General features: G+C 47.6%; 1 protein-coding gene across 6 annotated transcripts in view; it reads left to right on the plus strand.

The window, feature by feature from the left end:
- Window positions 1-23,578, plus strand: part of CASZ1 (castor zinc finger 1) — a 271,047-nt gene extending 247,469 nt beyond the window's left edge. For 5 of the 6 annotated variants that reach the window (XM_075121162.1, XM_075121165.1, XM_075121163.1 and 2 more), the window contains 8 exons: window positions 1,764-1,886; window positions 3,564-3,899; window positions 6,157-6,355; window positions 6,991-7,162; window positions 10,617-10,765; window positions 11,211-11,445; window positions 13,147-13,446; window positions 17,758-23,578. In XM_075121162.1, coding sequence (XP_074977263.1) covers window positions 1,764-1,886; window positions 3,564-3,899; window positions 6,157-6,355; window positions 6,991-7,162; window positions 10,617-10,765; window positions 11,211-11,445; window positions 13,147-13,446; window positions 17,758-19,007 — 2,764 coding nt within the window. In that variant the 3' untranslated portion in view covers window positions 19,008-23,578. The remainder of the gene's footprint in view (window positions 1-1,763; window positions 1,887-3,563; window positions 3,900-6,156; window positions 6,356-6,990; window positions 7,163-10,616; window positions 10,766-11,210; window positions 11,446-13,146; window positions 13,447-17,757) is intronic. The other variant, XM_048824776.2, reaches the window with a different exon arrangement.
- Window positions 23,579-23,881: the final 303 nt, after the last annotated feature.

Here is a 23,881-nt window from a genome sequence, read left to right on the forward strand (position 1 = left end):
TACACGGTCTTCAGTAAGGACAAGGTCCAGCTCCGGCCCCACCTGGCCTTTCTTCCCAAGGTGGTGTCCACTTTTCACATGAGCCAGGACATCTTTCTTCCGATCTTCTGCCCTAAGCCCCATGAGACCAGTGAAGAGAGTCACCTTCACACTTTGGACATAAGAAGGGCTCTGGCTTTCTACCTAGATAGGACAAAACCCTTCCGTAAGTCGACTCAGTTTTTCGTCTCTACAGCTGAAAGGATGAAGGGCCTCCCAGTGTCCATGCAAAGGATTTCTAACTGGATCACCTCTTGCATTAGGACCTGCTACAAGTTAGCGGGAGTCCCTCCACCGCCAATCATCAGAGCCCACTCGACTCAGCGGCCTTCCTGGCACATGTTCCGATCCAGGACATCTGTAAAGCTGCAATGTGGTCCTCGGTGCACATGTTCATGGCCCACTATGCTATCACACAACAGGCCAAGGACGATGCTGGGTTCAGCTGAGCTGTGTTGCAATCTACATGTTTGTGAATTCCTTACCTGCCTCCAGGGGTACTGCTGGGAGTCACCTAAGTTGAACGGACATGAGCAATCACTCAAAGAAGAAAAAAGAGTTACCTTTTCCATAACTGGTGTTCTTCAAAATGTGTTGCTCATGTCCGTTCAACGAACCACCCTCCTTCCCCACTGTTGGAGTTTCCAGCAAGAAGGAACTGAGGGTGGAGGGGGCTGGTGGCATCCTATATGCTGCGGCATATGTGTGCCACTCCAGGGGGCGCCAGAGCTGGTCCCCTACGGATACTGCTGAGGGAAAAACTTCCGGCACCTGTGCATGTGGCAAGCGCACACACGTAAGATGAATGGACATGAGCAACACATCTCGAAGAACATCAGTTGCGGAAAAGGATAACTGTCTTTTCCTGTATAATTTAGGGACTTTCTGATGATGCCTGTTGGGCTGTATGTGTTACACAGTGGACACCTGAGAAGTTACAATCCCCCTTGAAGGTGCTATGCTGTGGTTTCAGTAGAGATATGGAAAAGCCAGGACATTTGGCTCTAGATTCAACTCCTTTCCATGCCCTTCAATGCCTTCTGAGTCAGAGGATGTGGCTTTGGACCCACCTCAAGTTTCAAGTCCCACTGGAGTTGGCCAAGGAGTTACTCATTCTCTCTATCCTCCTGTCTTGTTAGTCTTTGGTTTGTACTCCTTGTGTTCTCAAGCCCTGATCTCTGGCTCCACCCCCACATTTCTTCCTTTTTTGGCACTCCCAGTGCCATTCTAGCTGTGAGAATCATCCCATTCGGTTTGAGTGGTGCTCCCTAGGTGAGAATCCCCTTCCATCTGCATCTTCTTTCTTGCTCCCCAGGCCCACTGCTTTTGTGCACAGATGCTTTAGAATGTTACTACTTTTCATCTTTTGTTTCAGGAAAACTCCACGAGCCTGCTCCTATTGAAGTGAATGCTAGTTTTGCCATTGACTTCAACATGAGAGAGTGAAGGCTCCCAATTTGTATGTTGAGGTACATGCCAAGTTCTTGTAATTGAGCAATAGTGCCAGAGATATGCATGTGTACACGCACACACAGCGTGATATCAGAGCTGTGGCCTGTCCAGCTCCTCGGATCCAGAAAGTTAAAAACAAAAGTTTAGATGCTATGATAATACAAATAATAGATAACACTAATGTGCCATTGTTTGTTTCCCCACAACTCCCTTCAAATGACACTGCCACCATGGGGCTCTTTGTAAGCCATATGCTTGTCTCCTTTGGCCAGGTTTGGTACGAAGGATTTCTGTGATGCCCACTGCGACTTCCTCCATAAAGTGCATTTCCACTGCGTGGTGGAGGAATGTGGTGCCCTCTTCAGCACCTTGGATGGGGCCATCAAACATGCCAAGTAAGTGGAGGATCAAGAATTCAGAGACACACTCCAGGGAAACCCAAAGGTCACACAGTGTAGGCAGGCTGGGTCGGGACTGCAATGGGGGTTCATTCTGTAACTGCCTTTATGAGTGGGAATGTGGGTTTGCATGGTGGCTGAGAGGGCAGCTGTTGGAGCATCCACAGTCCTGTTTTAAACATATCCGGCTGAATTGCCTGCAGAATAGCTGGGCGTACTCTTTAATTTTCAGTGACTCACAATAAGTGTGCACCGGCATTGTGCTCAGCCTTTGGCAAATGTGTCTCTCATCTGGTTTGCAGTGTCAGCAGGGCTGAGAACTGGCCAGTCCTGTTTTCCCCTAAGCTGCCCAGGAGACTGTGCACCAGGAACACAGCTTCCCAGCATTGTAGAAATGTGCAATAAGAATTACCAACATAGGAAAGACAGATGGGAGCACCCTTGAAAAACCCACCATTCACTGCCCCTCGCACCCTTCTTGGAATGGTGTTGGCAGTGCTGCAGTCACTGCAGAGTGGCAAACGTTGCATTTTTAATGGTGCCCACTGTATTTGTCTCGCCCTCGTCTCTGCAAATCCTGTTTAACAAGCACCTTCCCTGATTACCCAACATAGGAGAGAAGCTGCTTTCTAGGTCCCTATTTCCATGGCTCTGTTTGCTTTAAAGATCTTCGCTGCATGTAGGCAGGAGGCTTGGAGCTGAGGATTCAGCCAGCTCAGCCCTAACATCCCTCTCAGCATGGGCAATATAGCCCAATATAGGCCCTTCTTGTCGCCCTCAGAGTACTTTGGAGAGCAGTGGATGGCCAAGACTGAAGCAGCCAAAAAGTACTTGCATGTGGGCCAGATCCTGAAGTCTATACCACACCCAGAACTCCAACTGACTCCAGTCTGAGTCTTGCATAAAGAAGAACTTTGGGATTTGGCCCCATTGTTGCTACAAGGAGAGCAGCGAAGGAAGGATTGGCCCCAAGTTCCATCTGCACTATCTGGAGGCAGAGAGATTAGAAAGTCTAATAGATATTTTCTACCCCAGTTTCCAAGGGCCACCTCCAGCAGTCCCTACTCAAACACAGTTCTTACTGAAGTCAATGGGAGATTTTCCCAAGTAAGGACTGAGCCAGGACTTCAGGGTGTGACCATATGACTGTGGAAGTCTGGATAGTTTTAAATGGAAGGAAACTCAGAGCAAACAGAGCTGGACTCTAGGCCATCAACTCTATCCAGAGCAGGATTGTTTCCTGTTGCATTTTCCACTGCTTTCTTCAGCCTATATACCAATGTCCCAAACAGTGGGGTTCCCATGCCTTCACAGACTGGTGGCTCTCACTGGCAGGAAGATTTTAGACCTACATAGCTCACCTCAATTTTAGTCCATTGCTCCTAGCTACACCCCCATGTGCCTCCTTAAATAATTCCTCTCCCTGTCTGCGACCAGATCTTGGGGGGGAACCTAAAGTCCGTGGGAGCTGGGGCTGCTCGGCAGCTGTCCTGCACTTCTCAAAATTTGGGTCATGGTTTACACCTGTCATGTACTCTGAGCTTGTTGTCATGTTCCCCTGACCCTTGGTCACCACTTAGCCAGCCTCTCCATAATCTGCCCTTTTTTTAGTCAAGGAGTCGGCAGCGTGTGCTTGCTCTCTCTAATTAGAACGGTTGTCTCTTCTCATTGCAGTTTCCACTTCCGAACAGAGGGTGGAGCTGTGAAGGGAAACTCTGAGTCTCCTTTCCCAAGTGCTGCAGAGACCAAGACTTCCTTGGCCCCCTCGTCGCCATCCACTACTTCCGTCACTATGGCAAGCGCTCCCACCCTGGATGTGCCCACTCCGAGCCCAGCGACTGTGCCCTCTGCCCCCACATTGCTAGCTTGGAAGCAGCTGGCTTCCACCATACCCCAGATGCCTCAGATCCCAGCATTGGTGCCTAACCTGGCAACTTCACCCTTGGCAACGACTTCCCTAGAGAACGCCAAGCCTCAGGTCAAACCTGGATTCCTCCAGTTCCAGGAGAAGTGAGTTCCTTGGGCAACAAGGGGATGATTGTCTTGCCTGCCCCAAGAGTCTCCATGTGCCCTCTTCAGCCCCAAGAGAGTAGACAGAGGCTTCTCCCTCCCCACTTCACCTCTGTTCAATGCTTGATCAGCCACTCTGTGTCCACCTGAGGCTTTCTCTTTGCAGCTGGGTGAGAGACAGATCCAATGAGAGGCTATTTATTCCACGCCCCAGGGTGCTCTCAGCACTTCTGCCCTCCCCCAATCTTGCAGGAAAGCAGCTATCCCAAAGTCTAACAAATGACTTCTTGAGCACTTAGAAAACCAACCGGATGGTTGAACACATCTGGGAATCCTTTTAGATAAAGTCAGGGGCGGAGGGTAAACCTGCTGACATGTTGTCTCAATTTTGCTGTACCTCTGGGGTGTGAAAGCAAAGATATTGGGCTTTGCATTGTCATTGGTATGGGCCAGAGACTGCAAATCCTTCAGAAAGAAATCATGGTTGCCTGGTTCCAGGCTTTGTTGCGAAGCTAGACTTAGGTGATGTTTGCAAAATGTTTGGTGAAACTGGTCTGGGTTTGAGGCCAAGTTGGACCAGGTTTGGGATAAGTCTGGGCAAAATTAGGCCAATATGTGATGAAAACCAGGAGAAATTTAGTGAGTGATTTTTGACCTGAAACAAGGTGAAACTTGCCATGTCCAGCTATGTTTCTCTTAAAGCAAGGACTGTCATCTGCAAAGCTAACGAGAAATGGGTTTGTACAGATGCCTGGGAAGGAAATTCTTCTTGGCTCTGCCCACAGTAACACCTGCTGCCTCTTCTTTAGAACGTCAAATCTGTATCTTGGACTATGCAGCGCATCTTCCTTTTCTCACTAAAAATGATAAACTGGAAAAAAAGAAAGTGCTCACATGCTTTGATCAAACCAGGAATGGGGGAGAAGGGGAGCAGATGCATCACTTCCTGCCTTGGAAGAGCTTTGGCATCCCAGCTGGGCTGCTGTGCAAGGGTAGCAGGTCTCCTGAAGTGCTTTGCTCCCATTTGCAATGTTATTTGCTATTATTTACAAGGTAATTCAAGGGCTAAGCATTTGCCTAAGTGCAGCTGTAAAATAACACCACCACTTAGCACCTTGTTAGAGTTTTCTGCTTCAAAGCCTTTTGCAAACATTCATGAAGCTTCATAACACTCCTGGGAAGCAGGCAAGTGTTATCTCCATTTTACAGATCGGGAAAAAGAGGCAGAGAGGTTAAGTGACTTGCCCAGGGCCAATGAAAGAGTATGGGTCACATCTGGGATTAGAACTCTGCAGCTCCTAGCTCTCCATCATGTGCTTAGGCTGTTAGGCCATGTCTCTCTGGGCCAGAAATTGACCCACTTATGTCTTCTTTCAAGTAAGCTTACTACAGGAAGCTCCTGGAGCAGGGAAGGTAGCACTGGGGACTGTGACTTGAATGCACAAGATGAGTTTTTGGCCATCTTATATACTAAGCCCTAGAAATTCCCCATAGTCTATATTTACATGGCCTCACAGTTTGAACTATGGGGGTATGAATTGCTACACAAACACACATGCTGCGTTGCAACTCCCCTGTGTGGACACTGCAGGTGCAACCTAAAAGGAAACTAGTTCGCAGTGACGTAGTCCTCTTTAAACAAGTGCCTTTTCGTTTGCGCCTGCAGCATTCACCTGGGGGAGTAACAACGCAGCTAGTGTGCACTGCAATTCACATCCCACAGTCCGAACCGTGACTTAGACAAGTCCTTAGAGTTCACAAACTAGCCGAAAAACAATGGAACGTGACTGCCCTGGGAGAGGCACCAAGGCAATTTAGATCATCAAATAAATCACGATTGCACAAATTTTGCTTAGCCAAGGGCTCCACTGGCAATGTGCAGCCCGAGTGTTTCACCTAATCTGTGCAAAAAATGGAGCCAATGACAGCTCTCTTCATCCATTAACAGGAAGGTGCAGAATGTGGGGTCAACAGGTCCCATCATGATCTGAAGGGAACCACAGAGGCTCCAGGTCCCAGCATGCAGTGCTCCATCTTCACATACTCCTGTCAAGAGCGTGCACTGCCTGCTGGGGCTGGTAGTGTCTGCAGGCTGCAGCTCCATGTTAACGAGGCTGGCCATGGGAGCTCTGTGGGCCGCATGTGGCCCATAGGCTGCACTTGGGCTACCCCTCAATTAAATGAGTGAATGTTGGGAAAGAAGCCAAGGTGTGAGGAAAGAAATGAGGATGATGTCTGGATTTTGGCTGTGTTCCAGTGACCCCTGTCTGGCGACAGACTGCAAGTATGCCAACAAGTTCCACTTCCATTGTCTCTTCGGGAACTGCAAGTACGTGTGCAAAACCTCTGGCAAAGCAGAGTCCCACTGCCTGGACCACATCAACCCCAACAACAACCTGGTGAATGTGCGAGACCAGTTTGCTTACTACTCCCTCCAGTGTCTCTGTCCAAACCAGGTAAGAGTAATCCAAGAAGAGTGCCCCTAGAGGTGGGCCAGGCAGGGGCTGTGGAGAAGAGGGAAAGGATGCAGGAGAAAAGGAAAAGGTAAAAGCCTGGCAAAGACAGGAAGACAACCTGGGGCCAATTCATCCCTAATGTTGTTCTACTGAACCACTGAATGAATCTGGCCTCTGATGCACAGAGCTATTTGAAGGGTATAAATTAGAGAGAGCAAGACTTGGGAAATCAGCTCCAGACCAAAATATAGGCAGTTTGTATTTGTTCAGAGTGGGGGTGTGGGAAGGTGTTGATTTTGGGCCTATTTCTAGTGTAAACACTAAGTAAGGCTATGAGATAAAATGAAACAGGCAAATGGAGGTTGAATATCGGCAAAGGCTGCCTGTTAGATAGTGGAATAGTTTCCCAAGGGAAATGGTGGAAGTCCTATGATTTGAAAATAGATGGCCCGCTGAAGAGCAAATGCACTGTGCCCCTTGAAGAATGGACAGTGCGTGACATGGAACTGGAGGCCTTGCCCACCTGTGACATTAATAGCTCTGTGACCTTCAGAGAGAAAGCAAGTTGCAGCAGGCAACTGAGAGCACGGTTGCTGGATAAATCTAAAACAACCTGTCTCATTGGTTCCTTACAGCACTGTGAGTTCAGGATGCGAGGACATTACCACTGTCTTCGGCCTGGCTGCTACTTTGTGACCAACATCACCACCAAACTTCCCTGGCATGTGAAGAAACATGAGAAGGCAGAGCGAAGAGCAGCCAATGGTTTCAAGTACTTCACCAAACGGGAAGAGTGTGGCAGGCTAGGTAAACCCACCTTGTTCATCCAAATCATGAGATATACTGCCTGACAGCTCCGGCTGATAGCATACTCACTCTCTGGGTCACTTTCTCAATCTAAGGGTGTAGCCATTCTCCCGATACACTAGAGACTTCAGTCATTATAAACTTTCCTTTGACAATATTTTTCATATTCTCTCTGGGCAGAGGCACCTGTAGTTTAGCTTACGGGACCATTTGACCCTATCTTATCTTGAAAGAATGTAAGTGAAATTTTCCCTCAATGTTTATAGTTGTAGTACTTCTACATCCACTATCAAGGATGTATTTAGATCACGTGACCCTGTCTTGGCCAACTTGGGGTGGGGGAGCCCAAATAGGTATAAAAATGACCCACTTGGGCTTTGTAACTGTTCATTTATATAATCCAGAACATGAGTGAGCCTCAACGCACTTGACACAAAGATGGATTAAATAAGACACAGAATTATCATTCCCATTTTACAGGTGCACAGAGGTTAATTTCGCTACAATCATTTTGTAGGTTTTAATAGCAAAATCAGGAACAGAACCCAGTGATCTTGTTTCCCAGGCCCCTGCTCTAACCATTACAGAACACTGCCTTCTGGAGCCAGGAACAGAAGCCAGGCATTATGGCACCATCTAAATTGTAGACCGCACTATAGCTGAGACACAAACCGACAGAAGTCAAAGATACAAAGAGTTAAAAGGAGAAACATCAGCCCCACACATAGAGGAAAAGTTAGGGTTGTGCCCCACCGAGGTTCTCTTCGGTGCCTAAATATTGGAGTATATGAGTATATATCCATTTCTGCCCTGGCTGAACAGGCTCCAGCTTGTATCCCCAGTGTTCTGATCAGGGGCCAGGGTCCTGTGAGCTTAGCTGCTATGGCCATCTCCACACTGGCAGGAGAGGGCTGGAAGGCCTCTTCATTTCTGCTCAAAGAAGCCAGCCTGTAGGCCTTGCCCCTTTCTTCCAGATGGAATGACCAGGCTCTGGAGGAGCAGCTTCCCCCTTTGATTGTTCGAGGTCTTTTCTTGCACCATGTGCTCTGCTGAACTTGTTGCTTGTTTTGGGCTAGAGTAGGCTGGGGGGAAAATGTTTTCAGTCTGGAAGCAAACAGAGAATGGTGGAAAATGTTTCTGTTTTGATGACTGCTACTCCCTTGTGTGAGAAGGAATTTTCACACCTCCCAATTTTGCCTGATTCCAGGCAGTTTAAGATGAAACTCTTTGATGTGCATTGCCAGGGCTGCATATCAAAAGGATAAATATTCCACCCCCCTGGCCTCTGCAGTAGCTTCTTTCAGTGCGAACCTTCCACTAGAGTGTCAGCTCATCCAAATATCTGATACAAGGCGCTGTGCTGGGCTCCTAGGTTTGCCCGCTAGTTAGATTCATCAGGTAGCACCAAAGCAGTTATGAAATATCAGCGCCTAAAAGCATCCAGCAAAAAGCAGGGAAAACAATTAGAGTCCCCACAGACAGCACCCCAGAGCCTCCATCCCACTGCATGGGACTCACATGGCCATTGTTCATTTTTGGCTTAAGTAAACCAATCAGCCCTGGTCAGAGGTTTGGCCTCAGCAGCCCCAGCAGGATAGCTCAGCCTCTTTGTCGTTTCCTACAGTTCCCTGGACACAGCTTACTCTAGAAGCAGTCAATTATTTTATGTCAAGGTCCAGATTCAAGAAAAAATAATAATAAATAAATAAAAAGATTCTGGGATCCATTCAAAAGCATCTGGCGGTCCGGATTTGGCCCACGGTCCGCCTGTTGACTACCCCCAGTACGCTGTTGAGAAGCAGGAGAGGGAGAGTCAATGGCCAAAAAATACAAACCCATGACAACCAGAACAAAAATGCTCCCCTTCAGCTTTTAATTCATGAAAAATGTATGCTTGAGCGATAGGTCGTCCATGGTAATCAAGGCAATAAGTGTCAACACACCGAGGCCGGTCCTTACCTGGGGTCTTGGTTTACAAATGTCAGGAGATTGAGCAGTTGCTGATATTTACTCAACTTTTGGTATTTCAGGTGATAGCCAGGGCTAGACAAAGCGGGGCGATGATATATGATACTCAGCCCGCCCCGCTGCCCTAGCAACGGGCAAGTCTTCACCTGCCCTTTGCTGATACTGTTTCAGTCCCGCCAGCACTGTTTGTTCTTCATCCCAAAGAACAGCACAAAAATGATGGGGAGGGCAGATGAGGTAGGAGTGTGGGGGAGGAGGGCCGGAATATCTAAACAAACACAAACTTGGCTTACACATAAAGCACCATCTCCGCCTTAAAGACAGGGCGAATGATTCAGGAGCTGTTTGGCAATGCCATGCCTACTATGTGTGTGGGCACGTTCATGTAGGTATGTCTTTCCACGTGACTGTAAATGAGTGTCTGTGTATGTTTCCATATAGGCATGTCTGTCGATGTGGGCAGCTAGATGTGTTCCTGCATCTGTATGCAAGTGTGTCTTTTGTTCTCTAGGTCTGTGTTGTGTGTACAGCAAGTGCCTCTGTATGCCTGTGTTGAGGTTTGTGAGTGTGTTTACATCAGGTGCGCAGCTGTAGGTCTCTGTCAGTGTGTAGACATGCCTATGGTTTTACTGCAGCAAGCTATACTTCAGCTACAGGATGTGGTCTGGGGATTGTCTGGTAATCAGCCACACAGATTCGTAGTGATTTGCATGAGGCAGAATCCAGCATTTTCCCATAAAAAAAACAATAATGGGGCTGTTTAACTGAGTCTCCTTGTCTGTCTAGAGGCAGGTCCAGCATGCCAGAATCCGTGTAAGCCGTTTCCATTACCCTCGGCCTGGTACCAGCCCCTACGTCACCAAACCAGGAGTAGCAACAAACACTTCCTGGCTTCTCCACATTTGGCCTGGGACCATGCACTGGTCAGAGCTGGAAGGTTGGGGATGGGACAGAGGAGCCTCACAGCCCAGGGTGTTAAAGGGATTATCATTCTGCTTCCAGAGCACACAGATCAAAAGGAGCTGGCTGTTTCCAACATGGAACAATCCCTGATATTATTCTTACCTTCTACTTCAATTGTAAGCTCCTTGGGGCAGGGCCTGTCTTTTTGTTCTGTGTTTGTACACCACCTAGCACAATGGGGTCCCGGTCTACGATTGAGATCTCTAGGTGCTGGCAAAATGCAAATAATCAACATTAATCATATGTTTCCCCCTTGTTCCCTCTGTCACAAGAGGGATGGGGGTGGTACTCTGTGGCTCAGGGCCACTTCCTGTGTCTAAATCAACCACATCCTTTCTCCCCATTACTCAGCTTGGGAAGGATTTCATTTTGGGTCTGGGGCTGTCATTAAGAATCCACAGAGCACTCCAGATAATCAGGATTCAGTATGGCAGCAGTCTGGCGCTACCTCCAGTGTGTGCTGATACAACCCTTTCTCTTGCTATTTTAATGTACCAGATTTGTATTGGTTTTGTGTCTGCAGGTTGCAAGTATAACCAGGTGAACAGCCATTTCCACTGCATTCGAGAGGGCTGCCAGTTTTCCTTCCTACTCAAGCACCAAATGACGTCCCACGCCAGGAAGCACATGAGGAGGATGCTGGGGAAAAACTTTGACCGAGTTCCCACACAGGTGAATCCACTGGTTATTTAAGCAGCAGATACGTATGTAGTGATGCACCTTCGATTGCTCACTGCAGAGAGGCCCTGGGCTGAGCGCTGCTAGGTCCCCTCCCTGCAGCACTACAGCCAAGACTCACGCACCTAATCTCTGAATGCCCCACACTCCACCTAGAGTGCAAAACGTCACACTCCCAACCTCTAAGTGTAGTAGGATACACACCTCAGGGCACCGGTGCCAATGTACATACTCCCATCTCAATGCATAAGAATCCACACACCAGGATCCTGGTGCCAAGATTACCACTCCCAGCCTCAGTGCCGTAGGATCCACTTGCCAACATGTTCCAACTATCCCTGAAGAACAATGTCAGAGAAAACTGAACGTGTAAACAGATGGCTTTGGTCTTGACATCTTGCTTTTGGTGTGAAAAGTCCGTCTTAATTTCTTGCTGCAGGTTATTGGCCACACTTCAAGAAATGAAAATCTCCCCCATGTTGGCAGCATGGCACCCAGCCCAGCTTCATCAGGAACCCCAGCTTCCTTTCAGGGACCCCAAAGCATGATGGACATTGAAACAGATGAGTACATGGATTACACTGGCTGTAGCCCCGGGGGCATCTCCTCTGAATCCTCCAATATGGACCGCAGCTGCTCCAGCACTCCAGTGGGCAACGAAAGCACATCAGCAGGTAAGGGGCAGCAGGGGAGAAATAGATTTGCAGGTCTCTGCTGCCAAGAGCCCTAAACTCACAACCAGAGGCCAAGGAGAAACTGTGCCTTCTGACACATTGTGTCAGCCCCTGGCTCAACAGAGTATTGCCTTACGCTAGCCTAGCTCCCCTCCATCATTCACAGAGAGGGAGCCATTTCCACATAGTTCTGGGCTGTCCCTTAACTCCTGACATTCCCTTCTTTTTCTGCCTCTGAAGAGGTTTTTGTCCTATCTTTCGGAGCTGGACCGGTTTGAATAATTGAATTGCTCAATATCTGTACCAGAGCCGTCGAGTCATTAGGACTGTAAAGTTAATTTCCCTTCCTGTTCTGCTTCCTGCCTTCCCCCAGTATCTTTTGTGTTACACTGTGCCACATCTAGAAGTCAGAGGTTTCCCTGCACTCCTGATGCTCAATAAACTGGACAACAGAGACCTCCTGGCTTCACTCTTTCAGGAAGTGATGTGTAAGTAAATGAGAACCTCTGCCATCACTTTCTCAGGAAGTGACCTATAAAAGCAGCTCCTCTCCCCTTACAAGTTGTGATGCAGAAAAGAAAACCTCTAACGTCACTACCTCCTTATCAGAGTGATGCACAGAGGAGATCCCCTGGTGTCATGTCTGCTTTATGCATCCCTTCCTGTTTTGAGGATTGAGATTTGACCCTGCCTAACTTCTGTAAATTATGGGATTCTCTCTTCAGCAGGCAGATACAGAACTCATCTCTAATACCCTGTAGCAGTAAGTAAGGCTCCCTTAATTGTCCTTACCTCTGGCTGCCTGTTAGTATTCCAGGAAAGCTTTCTGTGAACTCTCCCCAGGGCTGCTTGTCTCTGAGTCTCTTTATAACATTTATTGTCTTTTGGGATCTTAGTTTCAGACCTATTTTTTTCCTACCTTGCCTTCCAACACTGATTAAATGAAAAATCAGGTGACAACCTGAGCCCAGCATTTCCCTGCCCAGGGGGTTCAGCTCAGACCTCAGGGCTGTGGGGTGGATGTTCATCTCCGTTACTTTTAAACAGCAGTAGGAAATAAGAGTAATGAATGATGCCCACTGACACTGGGTGGAGGCAAGACTAAGGAAGATGTCCTGACCTCTCATGTCACAGGGGCACTAACACAACCTCTGCACGCTACCCTGACATAAACATTCCACGAGAACGACAGCTGCACGTAGTGCTAAAGCTCCTCCAGAGGGTTTGGAGGGGCAGCAGCTCCCAGGATTCTCTATTAACTAACTGCACCGTCAGAGCCATCAGTCACACCTCCCGGAAAACAACCCACTGACTAATAACCATGTTATGAGTGAATCCGAAAGCCTCTGGGATAACACCCTGCAACAGAGTCCTCTCAGCAGCAGGCCGGTGCACGCTGGCGCCACGTGGATGAACAGACAAGCTAAGAAGGGAGGAATTTCTTTTTGGAAGCCAGGTGGCTCCACCCCCTGCAATTAAGGCCACTCCTTGTTTTCTGTGGTGACAACCATTCCCCCTGCTGCTGCTGCTGTCAGTCACGCATCTTCCATCTCCTCTCTGTTACAGTTCTGTTTTGTACATGTGTGAATGTATTTTCCATTTTCATCATATTGCTTCCACTCTTGGGTTCTCATTTCGGTTCTTTTGTTTTTCCTTTTTGTTTTGTTTTTTCTGCTATTTTTTTCTCTCCACATTCTCCAGGCTGCCTGGTTCCTCCTCCTCCTCCTACTGCTGCCGCTGCCGATGATGCTATCCACAGTGCACCACAACCTCCACCGCCACCTCTGCCTCCATCTTTCTCACAAGCCTTGCTCAGGTCTCCCCTTCCTTCCCTCCCCTACCTCTTCTCTCCATCTTGTCTCTCATACTCTCTGCTCAGTGCCACTCTTGGATCCAGCAGGGGCATTGTCATGCCTGCCACCAGCACACCTGGTTTCTCGCCCATCATTGCCACTCCAACTCCAGTAAAAAGTGACGTTCCCCTAGTTCAGGATGCAGCAGGTAATTCTTATATGCTTTATCTCTCAGTGACAGCTCCCCCTGCCCATAGTCTCTTCCCACCCCTGAGCTCTGTTAAGTCATAAATGGAAAAGACATCACTATCTCTCTCTCTGTCTTGTTTAACTCTGTCCAAGGGCTCCCCCCTACACACACATCCCCTCCCTTCCACTGATGGGATAATAATGTCATGCTGTAAAGATGCCCAAGGAAGGTATCTGAAAGCACAGTAAATCACTGTGAAAAATTCACATGACCAGAAGCAATTCCTCATCAATCCCAACCCAAATCCAACAGCAACATTTGTAAATAAACCTGCTGTTTTTGAGCCTCCTCCTCCTGTTAGGTGGCCAAAATGCAACATGTTGACCACATCGCATAACAGGACTTGGAGACTGGTTTAGAGCTCTTTGGCCATCCAGTCTAGTAGCTCCCAACCCTTGCTGCACATCAGTACAGGTCATTCCAATGTGCACCATAGAACTTGGGACTGGCTTTCTCTATCGCATGTTTTGGGGTCTCATGGGCACAGGTGATGCCACTGACATGATGCATCTCAGTGATCTCTGTTGCACCCACAGTTATTTACATCCACCAATTACAGCTGCAGAAAGTAAGGCTGGTTTTCAAACACCTCAGGCCCTCAGTGTTTCCTACATGACAGAGCTCAGGGACATCACAGACAGGGGCGTTTTATACCAGTTGAGAATGGCTTTTCAGGGCGTGCTCAATTTTGCCCTCTTTTCCCAGCCTGGCTCCTTCTCGGTTACTTGGAAGCATATTTGTGCTGGCAAAGTTATGTTTTTAAAAAGACCCACAGCTCAGAAACCTGAGCTATCCTCTCCCTCTGCTAGCTAGGCACAGTGTAAGCATGCAGAGGTGTGAAACTCCCCAACAGTGGTCATTGCCCTGCCCAGAGCTTCATGGGGATTTTGAGTGCTTAAGTGGGATTTAAATTACGCCTTCACTTGTGGTGGCCCTCTGTAGAGGGAGTGTGGTCCAACAGACAGACAGTCACAAAACTGAACTCTTCTGACAGGCAAATCAGATCACCTCATTCTGTCTCAGTTACCTCATCTGTAAAATGAGGATAATAATACTTTTTAAAGTATTCTGATGCCGATAGGTGAAAAGTACTGTATAAAATCATCTTCTGCTGACAGCATAGGCTGACTATAAACTACTTACAGTTGAGACCTGCTTCGGCCTAAATTTGTTGAGGCATGTTTGTCTCTAATTAGTTATTAGGGAATGAGCACTATCTAGTGGTTAGAGCAGGAGACATAGAATCACAACTGCTGGGTGGTTCTCCATCTTCACCCACCCTACGGAAGGAAGTTGAACTAGGTTAATTAAATATGTGATTTTAAACAGCTTTAGTTAAACTGATACAAAAGGTAAACACTTAGTTTAAGATGAGCTGAAATAAACCTGGCTTAACCAAACTGATTCAAAATTGTCATAAGCTAAACCAAAACAAGCCACTCTCACATCAAAGTATGTGTCCATACTGGAGGGGGGCATGGGGATCTTGCACTGGTTTAACTAAACATGCATTTCAGTGAGGACAAGGCATCAGTGTCCTTGGGCAAGTAATTTAACCTCTCTGTGCCTCACCTAGCTCATCAGTATTATGGGAATAATGATACTTACCTACCTCTTAAAGACAGTGGGAGACTCAATTAGTTACTATGTATACAGTGCTAGGGATTATTCAGTAATGTACACACCTCTTTAAAACCATTAGTGGTTTAATACTTCTTTGTAATATAGATACATGGGGCCGCATTATCTGCTGACTTACACTGGCTTTACCCCAATGCAATTCCATGACTTCTATGTTGCTGTTATTAGTTATCGTTTGTTTTACAGCAGCAGCTAGAGACCTCAAAGGAGATCAAGGTCTCATTATGCTAGGTGCTGTATACACCCAGCAAGAAATGGTCCCTGCCCAAAGAGTTTGCACTCGAAATAGAGAAAGAGGGTGAGAGAAAGGGAAACTAGCAGAAGATTTGGGAACTGAGGCAGAGAGATTACATGGTTTGCCCACGGTCACACAGTGAATCTGACAGCACCAGGAATTGAACTCAGGTCTCCCAAATTGCCATCCAGTGCCTTAACCCCAAACTACGGAATTACTCCTGGTTAATCACAATGTAAATAAGATCTAGAATCAGGCCCAGTAACTAGACTCTTGCAATCTTTTTCTTCCTCTCCAAAATAGGAGTGTAGCAAGGAACTGGCCTGGAGATCAGTGTCCTGTACCAGGACATGAGTGCAGCCTGCAGAGCACCCCTGCACCTTGCCACCTATAAGCGCAGATTTGTGTCTGAAAATAAAGTGTGATTTGGGGGACCTGGACCATAATGGGATAGGGATTCTGTAACCTTGAATTCACTGGTTTGAATCTGGTTGAGCTTAATAGTGATGAAGAGTTATTATCTCTCTGGCGGCTGTTTAGAGGTGCAGATTAAATCAGTGTAAGGGGGCTTAGCCCAGTTCCTAGTGAACATCACTAAGACAGCCTTCACTGTGAATTGCCTCCTTTGTTGCCAGTGTCACCAGAGACACCATGCATACTGAATGGGCAAGTGAGACTTCTGTCCTCTGCCTCTCTCTCCTAGGCATGGGCTCACTCTAGAGGGATGTTGGCATTGTACTGGGTGGAGTACTCTGGGGGGAGTTTGGCCTACTGCCATCCATGCCATCCCTGCTTGGTGGAGAGTTTGAACTCTTCTATCTCCAAGGTTTTCAGTCTGGTGCTGTTCCTCAGTATTCAGTGTTTCTCACCATTTTGGAGACTCCATTTGATAAGCACCATCCTAGCTTCAAGGGGCATCATCTAAGGCCCTCCCATGGCTGACACGGGAAAACCAACATCTACCACCTTGAGTACATGCTTACAGTCAGCAAAAGAACTTTAAAGCATTCAAACAAATGGTCGAGTGTGTCTTCAGACTCCTAGAGCAGGATGCAAACTGCTTTGGTGCTGGGACCCAGACACTCATGACACAGACCATGCCTCTTTTCAACAGGATGGCAGCCCCAGCATGCAGCTAAGGAAGGCCCGTTTTAATGGGAAACTGTAATTTCCAGTGAAATTCACCATTTTGCACCTGGTGAGAGAGTCTTCTTGCCTCCCCGAGTCCTGCTCTGAGCACACTGGATCTGGAGCTAGGGGTTTTTCGTCTTCCTCTGCAGCATGGGGTACCGGTCACTGCCAAGTGCAAATGGTGGATTCTCTGTAACTTTGAGGATGTCAGTAACTCAGTCAAAGGCTAGGGGTCTATTACAGAAGTGGGTGGGTGAAGTTCTGTGGCCTGCTATATGCAGGAGGTCAGATTAGATGATCATGACTGTAAAGTCTCTGAGTCTATGATTTGACCTGAGGAATAACCAGTGGGCAGAAGAGGAAGGAAATGTGGATGTAAGGTGGTCAAATTCTTGGTATCAGGTTCAGTCCTCTGGGACTCCGGCACCTATCTCCAAGGATGGGAAACTGATATTGGTCCCTTCGTGGCAAGCGGGTTGATTGTTGAGGCTCAAGGAAAGGCTTTAAAAGTGGGATTTTTCTCTTGGAGCCCAATGGATAGTCATTTGAGAATTACCCCTACTGAACATCTGTCTGTGTGTGCTTATCAGTGTAATATTTAGGCTGATTCTGGCCAAAGTGCATCCTGCTTCTAAAAATCCCCCCTTGCAGTTTTAATTAGATGCGGTGAGTCTTCTCCACTTCCTGTCCTAAATAGCTGTGCCCGATTAAACAGCAGTGAGGGGAAAGGATGCTGTGTGTAGTTTATAAAGCACTTGGGGATTGTTTGGGGTGAAAGGAGCAATCAAAGATCAATGAAAGTGCCACATTCCGTGGACTGGGATGAGCTTACTCCTGGGGAAGGAGGACTAGAAATAAAGTGACGGGAGAGGCTGGGAGATTTTTGACCCTGACAAGAAGCAACAGCTGATGCTTGGACATTATCACGTCTACAAGAGTGGCAACTATAAGGATTTCCTGGTGCCAAGCAACACAAATAGCATGGGGGTAGAGTATGTCAGGAAATCAGGTTGACTACGGCCACAGTATTGAATGAGCACTAATCGGCACACCTTCCTCAGCCCCTGTCCAGGATACAAGGCTGGTCAGGTGACTTACTGGGCTGGGGGCTGCTTCCCCTGCAGCATCGTGCATTGTTCACGGGTCGTAGGTAGAATACGGGGTATGATCCAACCTGGCAATTACCATGTTGGTTACAGGAGGTGATAGGAGTTCCTGCTGCCCCTCTATGAGTAACACCACTTTCCTCTTCCTATTCCCAGGGAACACCATCACCATGCCAACTGCCTCGGGGGCCAAAAAGCGCTTCTGGATCATTGAGGATATGTCTCCATTTGGCAAGCGCCGCAAGACAGCCTCCTCGCGCAAGATGCTGGATGAGGGGATGATGCTGGAGGGTTTCCGGCGCTACGATCTCTACGAGGACTGCAAGGACACCAACTGCCAGTTCTCTCTCAAGGTCACCCACTACCACTGCACCCGGGAGAACTGCGGCTACAAGTTCTGCGGCCGAACCCACATGTACAAGCATGCCCAGCATCACGACCGCGTCGACAACCTGGTGCTGGACGACTTCAAGCGCTTCAAGTCCTCGCTGAGCTGCAACTTCCCCGACTGCCAGTTCTCCGGCAACAGCACGCACTTCCACTGCCTGCGCTGTGGCTTTCGCTGCACCGACAGCACCAAGGTGACCGCCCACCGCAAGCACCACGGCAAGCAGGACGTCATCAGTGCTGCTGGCTTCTGCCAGTTCAGCTCCAGTGTGGACTGCGAGGTGCCGGACTGCAAGTACAAGCTCAAGTGCTCCCACTTCCACTGCACCTACCCCGGCTGCAAACATACTGTGGTGGGCATGTCACAGATGGACTCACACAAGCGCAAGCATGAGAAACAGGAGCGGGGGGAGCTGCCAGCCATCTCTCCCGGCCCTGAGGGCCTCCATCACTCCACCCTGGAGTATGACATCCAGAACTCTTCCGTAAACCTGGACAGCTCCCTCAACCTCAGCACTGATGCCAACAGCTCCCTCTTCTTCCTGCAGAATGCAGCTGGCGTGGGCCTCAGTGACTCCTTGGACCTCAGCAAGAAGCTACCGGAGGCTGCTGCTGGCCCATCACCCAGCAGAGCAGGGACAAGCCCTCACGAGAGCAGGGTGATGGTATCCAACTCCGGCGATGTGGAGGATGAAGACGAGTCATCCCAAGATGAGGATGAGGATGAGGAGGAGGAGATAAATGAGGAAGAGGATGATGATGAAGAGGATGACGATGATGATGACGACGACGAGGAGGAGGAGGAGGAGGAGGAAGACCTGAACACAGACTCTGAAGAGTCACTCCCCGACCCTGAGGGCCTGGCCACTAAAGAGGATGGGGAAACAGGGGAGGCCTCTACTTCCATAGACCATGGCGATGCTTCCAGGCCTCTGGGTGAGCCAAACCCAGACTTCACATCAGCCCCCACCCCTGCCCTGACCCCAGCCCACACCCTTGCACCGGCAGCTTCTCCTTAACCTTAGAGACAGCAGCAGGTTTGGTTTTGCTCTTAAATGAAATTATTAAGAGGACCCCTTATGAGGCGAGAACAAAGCACCGGGACGGAAAGTGACAAAACGAACTCCATACCGCACGCATGAGGCCCCACGGGACCGACAGGACAGACATGGTCGCATGGGGCCAGCACACCATCACTTCATTCTGCGGATGACAGAAGACAGGGCAGGACGCAGAGACACGAAACCCTTCTAGATGGACACTAGCTCTGAGGGTGACATCTGCTCTCCTTTCCTCCCCCCATTGTGGGGCGTGTGCCCAGTCTCGGGACCCCTTCTTTTGGGGTGGGCTTTTCCCCCCTCTTTTATTTCTGGATTTTATTTTTCCATGGTTTTAGTTGTATGATACTAATAATAATCTCCACTCCTCGGAAGGGGGTGTGGGGATGGCAGGTGATGAATTTTAGAATTATATGGGTTTTTTTAAGTGCGTGTAAGGAACTGGTGGCACAAAGGCAACTAGCTAAGCCTTTACCAGTGGGGGCGGGGAGGTCTTTTTCTTTTTTCCAGCATTAAATAAATGGGAGAGACTGATGCACCAGACAGCAAGGGTGGGAGGGGGTATTTATTGTCTTACAAACGAGGAAGCATTAATGAATCAGTGGGGCTGGGAATGGAACACTTCTCTGTTCTTCCAGATCCTCTTTATTATTATTAATAATAATAATTTTTAAATGCTATTTATATTGTTAAGCTTCCCTTTGTCTAGAACTGTCGGAACAGCTGTAGGTCACCTCCCCCAGCTCCTGCTGATCTCCTGGTAGTGATCTAGCTGCAGCCATGGTAGGGAAGGTCACCATATGGCGGTTAAAGGGTCTGTCACTCACACTGGAGGACTGGGGTTTAACCCCCACTCCCATCCCCAGGTGCTACCCTTTTTTCTCCAGATTTAGGCTCTTTCTTTTTGGTGCTTCAGAGACAGTACCCCTGTCTCAGGCAGGCTGTGAATGGAGGCAAGAGTAGAAGGTGAGATTAGCATCCTTTGCCTTGGTGCAGCTGGAGGGGAAGCACTCCTGCTGCTGGAAGAGCAATGCCTTGCTAAATGCTACTTGCCCTCTGACGCAGGGCAATTGAATTTTTTAAATGATGAGCAAGCAGAGTATCCTCAGTGTTTTCCTCCTCAAGGTGAGGGTGGGCAAGTAGATTCTGTGCAAAGGCTAATGAATTTCCCGAAGGGGAGAGAGAGCATAGCCACCACCCACACAGAAAGGGTGGGGAGGATTAATGCAGACACTGGGCCAACTTGGCTCTCTCCTCAGATGCTGGATAGAGAGCTATTGCTTGCTCAGGTCCTGTACCCAAATACCCTTGTCTGCTGTCAGCCACTCCTGTGGCACGGCGAGCAGTGGAACCTGAGGGCACGGCTACCTGCACTGCAGCAGGGTGTCAAGCCTACTCCACATGGGCGAATGGCACCAAGGCCTGCAGCACAGTTTATGCAGTGCCTGCAGGCAGCACCATGGTAGTTGGACAGACCTACAGCACTCAAATGGTTACAAGCTCTCCCGCTGTTCTCTTCCCCCAACCCTGCCAGTAAAGAGTTTACACACACACACTACAGGAGACTATCCAGCATTCTCACAGATGACAGTTTCTGTTTGACCCCCAAGTCCTGAGACAGAGAGCTTGTCTACACATGTGCACTGGCCCCAGAAGGACTAAAGGTGTGAATGAAGCTTGATGTAGTGATTTCGGTGCCAGTGTGTAGACCAACTGGGCATTTTGCTCCCTTGTGTCTAAGACTTTGCCCTTGTTTATTTTGTTCTGTTTTAATTATTTTTTCTAATAACAAACCCCCTAAGCCCAAGGAATCCCTGTCATTCATTTCTACCCTACACAGAAAGAGGCCTCAAGCAGTTTGGGTTGTTTTCTTATTATTTTCCTAAGGAGCCAGCGCGGATCTGGGTCTGAATGATAGACAAGCTCCTCAGCTGTTTAAATGCAGGGAGATGTTTGGATAATGCTTAAAAAGGAAAGGGGGGGGGAGAGAAAAAGGAAAAAAATAACAAAAAAAGGATTGTACAGTATTTTTCCTTTAAAGGTTATTATATATAGAACAAAGAGAAACAATGCCTGCCAGAGGGAGACGGGCCTGCCTTCTGGATAGCCCCTTAGAGCCTAGATTTGGTTACTTGTGTGCAATTTTTTTTTTCTCTTTCAGGGTTTGGGGGGTTTTTTTTTTGTTTGTTTGTTTTTAGCATTTATTGGTAGGGGGCAGCAAAGGGGGGAGGGGCCTTAACCTCATAGTTTGAGGCTGTCTTCATACTCCTAGCACTGACTGGAGCTGCACGATTCCGAATTTTAACTTGAATTTTGTAGACAAACAAATGGCTGTTGTGAAAAGAAGTTTGTAGTTTAATTTAATATGGTGGGGGCGGCGGTTTGCTAGCGGTTATTTGTGTGGCTTTTATTTTTCATATGGTTTTATTTTTGTTTGTTACTCTTCCCCGCCCCCCACCCCGCTTCTTGTTTTCTAGTACAGTCCTCCCCTATTGTTCCCCACACACACCAATATAAGGAAGCTAGCTTCCTCAGTGAGTAGAGAGAGGGACGTGGGGCATGTTGTCCCAGAGGCAGGATGGGTTAGATTGGCTGTACTTAGAGCATTTAGCCGCAGGTTTTATACTGTGTTGCCCTTGTCCAAGCACTTACCTACTAGCGTGATGGGTGCTATAGAAAACCCTCTAGTCCTAACATGGCTCCAAATCTGCAAATACACACAGCAGTGCTTAATTTGCACCATTGACGTCAATGGTGTTTTGCCATTTACTTCAACGGGACTGCAAGCTTAGAACTCCATACAGTCATAAGGGTGTTCAGGATTGGGGGGGCCCTGGAAGGGGTAAGGTAATGGAGATGGATAGCTCCCTGCAGCTAGTGGTTGCTATGCAGGACAGCTAGGAGCCTGCATCTTCAGTTTTGCCTCCCCGTGTTCAGATCTCACCAGCCTCCACTGACTGAATCCTATAAGGTGGCAGCTGAAAGCAGCTGTGTAGGGCAGAGGTCTGAGAAGAGAACCACCACTCCCTCCCCCACTCTCAACCCCACAGTGCCTCAAGCAAGAGCTGCGTTTATGACTCATCCCTGCCCCCTGCCCCCCCCCCCCCCCATCCATCTCTGACCCATACATCAAACCCTCTTCCGACCTTAGACAGTTCTTATTTTCAGGAGCTGGCACTGGAAAAGGACAGGCTGGTACCAGACTCAGCCCACCCAACAAGGGCCTGATCTGGCAACACGCTGAACTCCCCCCATAGCACTCACTGAGAGTGCCCACCACCTCAAGATGGGGCCTCAGGTTGACCCGCACTGCTCAATCTGCCTATCCCTGATTGCATTTCCTTTATTTTCTTTCTTTCCAACTGAAAACTCAAGATGGGTTAAAACCAACAAGTCTTTTTTGCCACATAAAGACCCTGATTCAGGAAAGCCTTTAAGCATAGCAAATAAATTGCGTGGTTATTTTAATGAGACATAAACATGGGCTTCTAGTTAAGCATTTCCTTAAGGGAGTTGCTGAACAGGGATGGATTTAAGTGCGTTCCTGAACTGAGGTCATGTACAGTACACAGGACTCCAGTTCAGCAAGTGGTGTATGACTTTAAGCACTGGAGTCAGTGGGGCTGCTCACATGATGAAATTTAGGCATGTGTTTAAAATAGCTTGCTGACCTGAGGACCAGGGAGTTCAACTGACTGACTTAGGAGCGGGAGAGACAAGACCGAATTAGTCTGTTCAAAACAAAATAAAAACAAACACACAAACAAAGCCCTTGAGACAAACCCTCCCAATTCTGCCACCATTCGCTGCTGAAGAGAGAAAAACAAGCAACTAGGCCATTCTAGACACACACTCAACTGGATTAATGTCTGTGTAGAAGAAATTTTATTAAAAAACAAAAACAAAAAAAAGTTTAAAAAAACTTTTTTTCAATGTAGCAAAAAAAACAAAAAAAAAATCCCCAAGATTTAAAAAAAAAAAAGGGAGGGAGAATTTTAGCCTTTTGTAATATCCATATTGCACACTAGGACTATAAGCCATTGCTAGCTCATTTTGAATTTTAAATGTGTAATTTTGTTTTGTTTTGTTGTTGTTTTATTTTTATTTCCGGGGGGGGGGGGGGAGGGGAATTAATGCTTGAACCACCAATGCTCTTTTTAATGTTTTATAAATATGTATGTGTATATATATAAATATAAAAACAATATGTATGCACATATATATGTGTGTGTGTATATATCTATATGTATATACATATATATAGATATATAGATAGATATATATAGGTTTTGAGACAAAAAAAATGCAGAAAGTGAAAAGAAAATAAACCACCCTAAACAGGACGGTGTGCTCTGATTTACTTGAATCTGGTCTCTTCGGCACCTGCATTATTAAGAACTGAATATTTTTCCACTTGAATTTAGTGCTATTAGAAATTTAATATATGTGTTTTATTTATTTGATTTTTTTTTTTTTTTTTTGCATGACTGATGCAAGGTTTGACATTTTCACTCAATAAAAACTGGAAAAAAAAACAACCAAACAAACAAATGACGAAGTTGCCTTATTCATTGGGTTTATTGGTCTCTGGCTTGTTTATTTTTAAGGATCTCAAAGGTTTCTGACTGGTTGTGGTTTCTTAAGGCCCCCATCCCAGGGCTGCCACCAGTGCCAGGGCAAAGCCTCTCTATTAACCAGCCACGATTATATGATTGGCACCTGAGTGATGTTTTCATCTGGACTCAAAAGAGTTGAGGGGATGAGCCCTACTGACGATGCCCCCCCAGCTCCTGCAAACATTTAAGCACATGAGTAATTTTACTCAGAGTATTCAC

The sequence above is a fragment of the Caretta caretta genome, chromosome 18 (genome assembly GCF_965140235.1).
Source record: "Caretta caretta isolate rCarCar2 chromosome 18, rCarCar1.hap1, whole genome shotgun sequence".
Taxonomy (NCBI): Eukaryota; Metazoa; Chordata; order Testudines; family Cheloniidae; genus Caretta; species Caretta caretta.